Here is a 10,345-nt window from a genome sequence, read left to right as displayed (position 1 = left end):
ATGGAATTGCTACTCTCTTACTGTCTTCAAAATTCTGTCTTTGACAGTTTGATTATAACATATCTAGGTGTGGATCTCCTTGAATTTTTTTCTAGTTATTAAACTTCTTGGATGTATAGATTAATGTTTTTATCAAATTTGAGAAGTTTTGGCCATTATTTCTTCAAATATTATTTTCTCCCTTTTCTTTCTCTCCCTTTTTTCTGAGACTCCTATTATGCATATATTGATATACTTTATAGTATCCCACAGGTCTCTGAGGCTATGTTCATTTTTTTCTGTTCCTCTGTCTTGATAATCTCAATTGACCTATTTTCAAATTCTCTGATTCCTTCTTCTGTCTGCTTGAATCTGTGGAGATCCTCTAGTAAAATTTTTATTTTAGTTATTATTCTTTTCAACTCCAAAATTCTTATGTGGTTTATTTTTATTATTTCAATCACTTTATTGATATTCTCTGTTTGGTGAGAGACTATTCTCATGCTAGTGTTAAACATGATTTCCTTTAGCTCTTTGAAGATATTAAAAATAATTGATTTAAAGACTGTCTAGAAAATCTAATATCTGGGCTTCATCCAGGACAATTTCTATTGATTGCTCCTCCCCACCCCCATGTATGGGCCATACTCGTTTCTTCGCATGACTTGTAATTTTTTTAAACTGGACATTTTGAATATTATAATGTGTAGCTCTGAAAATAAGATTCTCCTCCCACCCCCAGGGTTTGTCACTGTTGCTGCCTATTGTGATTGTTGTTGCTCACTTATTTAGTGACTTTTCTGAACCAATTCTGTAAATTCTGTATTCTTCACCATTTGTGGTTACTAAAGTCTCTGTTACGTTAGTTTAGTGGTCAGCTAATGATTGGATAGAAATATTGATATCTTTTCCTGGAACCAAAAAAATCTCCTAATCTTTGCCAAAGGACTCTGTATCCATGTTGGGCACACCTTCAGCATTCAGCCTAACAATTTATAGCTCTGCATTAGCTTTCACTTCCTGCTTGTGCAGTCTGAAGTTTAGCCAAAGGTGAGATCTTAGGGCTTTTTCAGGTCCCTTCTTAGTATACACATATACCTGGACATGTGCATTGCTTTCTGAGTTCCCTTAAATATGTCAGAGCTTTCACAAACTTGTAAATATCGTATTCTCTATCCTTTCCTACTGAGCTTTTTGGTTAGACTATTGTTTACCTCAAATGTTATCCAGTGCCTCAGGCAGTAGTGACTAAAACATTTGCCTATATATGTTTTTGATAAATACTCCACTTCCATCCCTGAGTAGTGTCTCTAGCACTGGACTAGTGTTGAGTTAGGCAAAATAAAGACAAGCCTTCTGAGATGATCTTATGGGGAACCACCACATTGGCTAAAACATATAATTATATATATTTTTGTGTGTGAATGAGGTCTCTTCTGCTCCCTTTACCACCTAAATATGAATTGTCATTTTCGAAGCTACCATTCAGCTGCAGAGTAAGAAATGGAACTGGGGTAAGTTTAAAACCACAAAGCTTGTTGTTTCACTGAGATTAGCTGTTTCTTGAATAAGTGTTCCCAGTTTGTTTCTAATCTTTCTTTAATTTTCATAGTTGCAAAAAATTGACTCTGATAGTTTTTGCATTATTTTATTACTTTTATTGAAGGCTAGAATTTTGGAGTTTCTCACTCTGCCATTTCCACTGGCATAACTCTTCCAATAGCATAGTATTTTTGAAAGTCATTCATGTAATTGCGTAAATCAGTAATTTGTTCCTTTTTATTGGTGAGTAGAATTCCATTGTATGGCTATACCACATTTTTCATTCACTCACTTTTTAATGGATTTTATGGGTTTAATAGGTTTTGGGTTTTTTATAGTTTCAAGTTACTGTAATAAAGTTATTATATGCATTTGCATATGAGGCTATATGTGGGTATATGCTTTTGTTTCTTTTGGATACTGCCTAATAAGGAGATTGATTGATCATATGATCCTTATTTGTTTCATTTAGTAAGAAATGGTCAAACTGTGCTCTATGTGCCTGTACCATTTGCATTCTCACCAGCAACACATAAGTGTTCTCGCTGCTCCATATTCTGTTAATAGTTGGTATCATCTATTAAAAAATGGCATAGATGATATAGGCTCTGTTCATCTCTCTGGCGACCAAATCAAAGTTGTGACAAAATGATAAAATTAACCACCTGAAATCAGATTTATTGACATATGTCTTATATGGAAAAATGTCTATGCAGTTTCTTTGCCCATTTTAAAATCAGATTTTCTTTTTTTGCTATTGAGTTGTATGAGATTTTTTAAAAATATATTTCGGGTTTAACCCCTTATCAGATGTATGATTTGCAAATATATTATCTTATTCCATAGGTTGCTTTTTCATTTTGTTGAATTTAAGCTATTTTACAGCTAAGTTACAAGCTCAGATCCTGGTATAAATTGTTTAAAGAAAATTTTAAACCTGATTTTAGGTGATTAATTTTATCATTTTTCTTTCGACTGTTGAGAAGAAGTTTTAAAAATTTATTATGTATTTGCTGAAAATGTCTTTTAATATTACTCATTTTATTATTAAAAAATATTTTACACAAAACAAGCAGCTTTTTTCCTACTGCAGCCAATTTGTAGTTTATTGTGAAATTTGCAAGATAGTTCTAGTTTTCTTTTTTCTCTTTATTATAGTCATAGTACTAGCTCCTGTATCACTGTTTAGTTCTATATCAGTAGCATGCCTTTGTTTTAAATTTTAAAATTTGTTCATATTTGTATTTTAAACTGGAAAAATAAATTAAATCACAAATAAAATAAAAATATTTTAATGTTATTGTTACCATTGGGGGCAATTTGAACTTTGGTGTCATCCCAGTGGCGGGTGGGGTGATAACGATCAGAAGTGTAATTAGAATTTTTCCTTGGTTTTTCCTCACTGATGCAGGTTAGTGATATTTAGAAAAGATTAAAAGTATATTTTAGAAAGACAGAGCACGCTCCAAGGAGGAACCTGATTTCAGTGCGGAGAGCTGAACCACTCAGAAGTGAGAAGATCTGTGTTATATTAGGACCATGATGAGTGATTCCAAAGGCATTCCTAGGTGATTGGCATGTGAGGTCAGGTCATTTTGATTGAAACTTGGCTGCTATATAACTCTTTGCCTATGCACATGCGCTTACCCAGAATTCAGTCTGTTATAATTAGATTCATGAAATTCCAGGCATAAACATAGTATTATAATGACAGTATAATGAGGCTTAGATTGTGGGCAGATTAGGGTAGTACCTTCTGCACAGATGTCTGTGGCCAAATTAAAACAGCTATAGATTTTGGCTCTCCTATATTTTGTCTCTGGGGATGTAGAAGGGATTCTCTAACTACCAATAGGGTGTTCTTTGGACGATGCTAGGCTGGGTCTTTTATTCCTTTATTCCCGTCGCTCATGTCTGACTAGTACCTAACATTATTACCTATTACATTTTACGTAGGTATCATTATAACCAGTGCTTTCTACATAAAATATTCAAATAAATACATGACAATGTTATAATGATGCACAATGCAAGTAGAATCAGTAGACTCAATTCATTGACTAGATGTGTTTATGTGTTATGTGCTTCTAATATGTAATATTAATGGATTGATTGGATCATCTTGTAGGTATATGTCTGACCTTTTGAGAAACTGCCAAACTGTTTTCCAAAATGATTATATCATGTTACATTACCATCAGCAGTATACGAGATCTAAATGTTCTTAATCTTTGCCAACAGTTCATATGATCAGACTTAAAAATTTTATCCTTTCTAAGGGGTACACAGTGGTATCTCAAGGTGGTTTTAAACAGCATTTCTCTCATGACTAATGATGTTAAGCATCTTTTCATATACCTGTGTGATACTGTGATTAATAATAAAATATATCATATTAGGTCCTTGTTCTCATTCCTGGCACAGAGCTCCCAAAACCCTTGGAATTTCCAAGGTGATGAGAGTAATAAAGGTGTCTTTTGTTACGTTACTGAAGTGACTTTTGGGAAGCCTTTAGGTAACCTAAGGATGGGGCCTGGCTTCCCTGTGAACTAACCAGGTGATTAGAGGGCTAAAATTTTCAGTCTTACCGCCCTCCTACCTCTGGGAAGGGGAGAGAAGCTACAGATTAAGTTCAGTCACCAATGGCCAATAATCTTATCAATTACGCTGATGTAATGAAGCCTCCATAAAAACCCAAAAGAACTGCTTACTGGTGTTGGAGAAAACACACATTGGAACAAGTGTCAGAATTGTAACCTGTTTTATTCTCTATGGAGAAGTGTCTGTTCGAATATTTTCCCCATAGTTTTTTTGGGGTAGAGAAGAGATTGATTTCTTATTGAATTTTAAGAATTATTTATATTTTTAAAATAATTATTTATTTAAATTATATATTTTATTTATTTTAAAATAATTTTTCAATTTTCAATTACAGTTGGCATATAGTATTGTATTAGTTTCAGGTATACAACATGGTAATTAGACATTTATATAACTTACTAAGTTATCACTCTAAGTCTTGTACCCATGTTTAATTTTTTTATTTTTTTTGTGTGTTTAAACACTTTAATAGCAAACCCTGATGGTGGAAGGTCTCCCTCATCTATGGGCAGTTTTGGGGACTAGATGGGGCTGTCGATGAGGTCTTGCCAGGCTCTGGGACCCAGGCATCACCACTACTTCCCCGGTGAGGGCATCTCATCAACCTGAGGGTGGATGTCATCATCAAAGATGTAGCTGAGGTGGCTGTTGTCCACTGCCCTTTCCACGTGTTCTGGGGTGATGAGCACCTGGTGGTGGTTGTGGGCCTCCTTGCCCGCCAGGTCCAGGATGTTGGCCGTCAGGTACTCCAGAATGCCAGTGAAGAAAACAGGTGTGCACCAGCTCATGCGATGGGCATTGGAACCTTCTCGCAGGAGGCGATCCACGCGGCTAACAGGGAACTGCAGTTCGGCTCTTGTGGAACGGGAGAGGACGCGCTTCTTACGCCTACGAGAGGAGTGGTGTCTTCTTTCCCCAGACATTGTTTACTGCCTTTTGCCCCACCCCAATTGGACCAGCTGGACTGTCTTGCTGGCCTGGGCCTTTCCAGATACCAGTGCTTATCCTGCTGTATCCTCATGCTCCAGCCCCTCATTGGTCAGGGAACTGCTTTGTGACAACTCAGACTTTGTGATGTCACTGATGTCCACTGGGTCCTGATCAGGACTGGAATAGACATGTCCATGATAAGAACATGGTCTCCTTGTTAACTTTACCAACTTTTTCAGGGAACTCTTTGTACTTCAACAAAAGTGACTCTGAAGCACCAATAGAACATTGATATTATTTTTCTAATTTTATTTTTGAAATATTTATTTTTATTGTAATTTTCATCTGTACTAATTTTATGTTACCATCTTGTTTTTGTTCATTTACAACTGACAAATTATTCCCATTATTGGCAGAAAAAGGCTGAGAATTCTGTTTTTAGATCTGATCACCTGGAGATTTTTATAAATGGGTCCATAGAGATCTAGTCTCCATTTTCAGTAGAGAACTTTTCTTAGGAAAAGATCTTAGATGGATAATTGTACGCCTTGAATAGATCTACAGTAGCTGGCCAACTTTTACACAAACAGATGCCTCAGACTTAGGGAGTTTTCATCTGGAATATATACTTCTTTGACTTAATTGACTGCATTAATGTAATTGGTGACACTCAGCTAATGTACCTAGACAGAAAGGCAGTTGGTCCAAGCGTCCAGAGGGGGACAATATTCGTGGGAGAGTTGTTGAAGCTGGAGGTGAAATGAGGACCAGGGCGGGAGGCGAAGTCCTGCTCCTTCCACATGTCATCTGGACACGGCATGGCCAAGTCCCGCCCTCAGGCCTTGCTAGCAGGCTCCAGGATATAGTACCTATGTGCTTTAGGTACAAGTCCTTTCTTGGATATATCTTCTGCAAATATTTTCTTCCTTTCTGTAACTTATCTTTTTTTCTTTTATTTTTCAAAAATTTTATTTTATTATTCATTTCAAGTATATAGTACATTTGTTAGACATTTATATAGTTTATAAAATGATCCACTTAATTGCTTTTTTATTCCTTTGGCTCTCCACCTAGCCATAACATTAATACTGACTGCATTCTCTATGTCATGCTCCCCATCTCCATGACCATTTATCAACTCTAATCTGTACTTCTTTAACCTTTCATCCCTTTCTCCCAGCCTCCCCTCCAGCTGTCACCAGAGTGTCCTCTATATTTGTGAGTCTGCTTTTGATTAGTTTGTTCTTTTTGTTCCTTAAATTCCACATATATGTGAAATCATATGGCATATATCTTTTTCTGATTTGTTTCACTCAGCATAATAACCTCTAGGTCCATCCATGTCATTGCAAATGGTAAGATTTAATTTTTTTAATGGCTGAGTAATATTCCATTGTATATACGAAGCATAACTTCTTTATCCAATCATCTGTTGATGGGCATTTAGTTTGCTTCTATATCTTGGCTATTGTAAATTGTGCTGCTATGAACATAGGGTTTTCCCCTTTTCTCAATCATGACTTTCACAGAGCAAAAGTTTATAATTTTGATGAAACCCCCAATTTTTTATTTTGCCAATTGTAGTTTTGGTGTCATATCTAAGAACTCTTTGCTTAACCTAAGGTCACAACAGTTTCTCCTGTTCTTTTTTTTTTTCTAAAAATTTTAGAGTTTTATATTTTATATTTAGATCTATTATTCTTCTGAGACAATTTTTTGATATAAGCTGTGAGGCTAGGTTGAAGTTCATTTATTTCTCCATGTGAATATCTAATGTTCTAGCACTGTTTATTGTAAAAATTATACTTACTCCATTGAAATGTTTGAATTTTTGTCAAAAATCAGTTACCTATATTTATGTGGATCTATTTCTCTACTTTTTTTTTTACATTGATCTATTATACTCTGTATTCTATTGCACTGATCTATGTGTCTATCTCTTTGCCGGAACTACACAGTCTTAATTACTGGATTACTGCGTTATAGTAAGTCTTAAGTAAGACTTACACTTAAGTCTTCCAATTTTTTCTTTTTCAAATTTGTTGTGACAAATTTAATTCCTTTGCCTTTACTTACATATTTTAGAATCAGCGTGTATATATCTACAAAAATCTTACTAGGATTTTGATTTCTGTTGGGTGAAATTTATAGATTACTTAGGGAATATTGTCATTCTACCTATAACAAGTCTTCTAATTTGTGGACATTCTATGCCTTTTCTTTTGTTTAGGTCTTTTTAGATTTCTTTTGAAAGTGTTTTGCCATGTCTAGCATAAATATCCTGCATGTTTTATTAGTTTTATTCTCAAGTATTTCTTATGTTGATGCTGTTGTAAATGATACTGTTTTTAAATTTTCAGTTTCCAATCGTTTGCTGATAGTGCATAGATATTAAATTATGTTTTAATCTTTATAAATTTATAGTTTTAGGAGCTTTTTTGTGTGTGGACTTCTTGGGATTTTCTATGGAGACAGTCATGTATTCTCTAAATAAAAAGGTTTTAATTCTTCTCTTCTAATCTGTATGCCCTTTATTTTTTTTCTTATTTTATTGCCCTGGCTTGGTTTTTCAATGCAAAGGTTCAATAAAAGTGGTGAGAGTTAATGTTCTTATTGTGTTTCTGAACTTAGGGACAACGGTCAGCCTTTTACCAATAAGTATAATTTTAGCTCTGGGTAATTTGTACATGCCCTTTAGCAGGTTGAAGAAATTTCTTTCTATTCCTACTTTGATGGGAATTTTTATCTGGAATGGATGTTGAATCTTGTCAAATGCTTCCCCTGCATGCATTGATATGATCATATGTTTTTTCTTCTTTAGACTGTTAATAAGATGGCTGACATTACTTAATATTCAAATATTAATCCAATCTTGTATTGCTATAATAAAGCTCACTTGGTTGTGGTGTATTATTGTTTTATATATTGATGAATTCAATTTACTATTTTTTTTGAAAATTTTATATCTATGTTCCTAAAAACCATTGGTTTGTATAGACTCCTTTTTTTTTCTTTTGTATTATCATTGTCTAGTATTGTTATAAAGGTAATGCTGGCCTCATTCAGCAATTTGAAGAATATTTACTTTTCTATTTTCCAGAAGAGATTGTTTAGAATTTAGTTTCTTTAGATCTTGAATAAAATTCCCCAGATTAATTACTGGGCCTGGAGATTTCTCCTTTGGAAGATTTTAAACTACAAATTCAATTTTTTGAATAGTATGGGATTATCTATCACCTCATGTGAGTTTTGGTAGTTTGTGGCTTTTGAGAAATTGGTCTAATTCAATTCAATTCTATTCGATTCGATTCAATTCAATTCTCCTTTCTTTTTTCCTTCCTTCCTTTTCTTTCTTTCTTTTTTTTTGTTATTTGGCTAGAGGTTTAGGAATTTTATCCATCTTTTCTAAGAAACAGCTTTTGGTTTAAATAATTTTTCTATTGTTTTTATTTTAAATTTCATTGATTTCTGCTATTATCTTTGTTATTTTTTTTTCAGATTCCAATCCATAAAAGCAATTTTCTTTCCTTCACTCTTTTTTTTTATTTAGCTTCAGGTATACAGTACATTGGTTAGACATGTATTTAATTCATAAAACAATGCCCCAGTTGCACCCCCCTCCCCTGACCCTCCACCTAGCCAACATATTAATGCTAACTGCATTCCTTATGCTGTGCTCCCCATTCTCATGACCATCCATCAGCTACTAATTTGTACCTTTTTAGCCCTTTACCCCATTGTCCCAGCCCCCAAACCCCCCTCCCCTCTGTCTGACACCAAATTGTCCACTATATTTGTGAGTCTGTTTTTGATTAGTTTGTTCTTTTTATTCCTTAGATTCGCATATAAATGAAATCACATAGTGTTTATCTTTCTCTGTCTGACTTAAATACCTTCTAGGTCCATCAGAGCAATATCTTTTTCCACTCCCTTCCTTTTCATATGTAGGGGTCTTGTTTTCTTATCCTTTCAGCCACTCCATCCCTTGGTTGGAGCACTTAATTCTTTTCTATTTAAGGTACTTATTGATAGGAATGTAGTTGTTACCATTCTTTATTCCTGTTTTTGATACGTGTTTTTTCTTCTTAAAGAAGTCCCTCCAAAATTTCCCGTAATACTGGCTTGGTGGTGATAAATTCCTTTAGCTTAAATTCCTTTGTCTGGGAAGCTCTTTATCTGTCTTTCAACTCTAAATGATAGCTTTGCTGGATAAATTATTCTTGGTTGTAGATCCTGGGTCTTCATCCTGTCAAATAGTTTTTGTCAAGCCCTTCTGTCCCGCATAGCTTCTTTTGAGAAATCAGCTGCCCGTCTTATGGGTTTTCCCTTATATGTAATTATTTGTTTTTCTCTTGCTGCTTTTAAAATATTTACTTTGTATTTAACCTTTGGCATTTTAAATTTGATGTATCTTGGTATGGGCTTCTTTGGATCCCTGATTTTTGAAATCCTCTGAGCTTCCTGGGGTTTTATGTCCATTTTCTTCACCAGGTTAAGGAATTTTTCCATCATTATTTCTTCAAACAGCTGTTCAATATTTTGATTTTCTTCAGTTATGCAGATCAGACGAATATTTGGAGCCTTAATAGTGTCACATGTCTTCCTTAAATTATTTTTATAGTCTTGGCATTTTTTCCCTTGCCATTCTGTTTGAGTGTCCTGATTGGCTTTTCTGTCCTCTAGATAGGGCATTTGATCCTCTTCTTTATTCACTTTGTTTATTCCTTTGTTTATTCCATTTAATATATTTCTCACTTCAGACTGTTCTCCATTTCAGACTGGTTCCCTCTTAAAATCTCCATCTCCATTTTTATCTCTTTGTGGAGTTCTCTACATTTTCCAAAAGTTCATTGAGCATCTTTATAATCAGTTTTGAACTCTGCATCTGTTAGATTACTTGACTCCATTATATCTGAATCTCTGTTCTGTTCTCTCATGTGGTTTCTCCTTCTTTGTCTTACTAGTTTGGCTGCCTTTCCATGTCTGTTTCTATGTACTAAGCAAAGCTCCTAAGTCTCCCGGTCTTATTAGCGTGGATTTGTGAAGTAAGTGTCCAGTGGCACAGTCTTGAGAGGAGTTCAGCTGCAGGCCAAATTTAGCCCAAGCCTCTACCCCTCTGGGACCACCTATCAAGTTTCAGCAAGCAATCCACAGATGCTGTACTTATAGTTGCCTCATAAGGCCACAACAGAAACTGAGGCCAGCTGCCTCCAGTGTGAGTCTAGGTGCTGCTCAGCAGGGTGCTCCTGACTTGCTGAGGATTAACCTAGATGTGGCTTGGGTGGGGCCCAAG

General features: G+C 35.0%; 1 protein-coding gene across 1 annotated transcript; it reads right to left on the bottom strand.

The window, feature by feature from the left end:
- Window positions 1-4,697: 4,697 nt before the first annotated feature.
- LOC105299771 (histone H2A-Bbd type 1) lies at window positions 4,698-5,045 on the bottom strand. The gene has a single exon (XM_011371673.1). It carries the CDS (start codon window positions 5,043-5,045, stop codon window positions 4,698-4,700), a length of 348 nt encoding a protein of 115 aa, XP_011369975.1.
- Window positions 5,046-10,345: the final 5,300 nt, after the last annotated feature.

This window comes from Pteropus vampyrus, unplaced genomic scaffold, assembly GCF_000151845.1.
Source record: "Pteropus vampyrus isolate Shadow unplaced genomic scaffold, Pvam_2.0 Scaffold193, whole genome shotgun sequence".
In the NCBI taxonomy this organism is placed as follows: Eukaryota; Metazoa; Chordata; class Mammalia; order Chiroptera; family Pteropodidae; genus Pteropus; species Pteropus vampyrus.
The sequence above is the reverse complement of the archived record's forward strand: the minus strand, read 5'-3'. Positions and strand labels throughout refer to the sequence as shown.

Coding starts and splice junctions, on each gene's coding strand:
- LOC105299771 (XM_011371673.1), bottom strand. CDS start 5,045: ATGTCTGGGGAAAGAAGACACCACTCCTCTCGTAGGCGTAAGAAGCGC.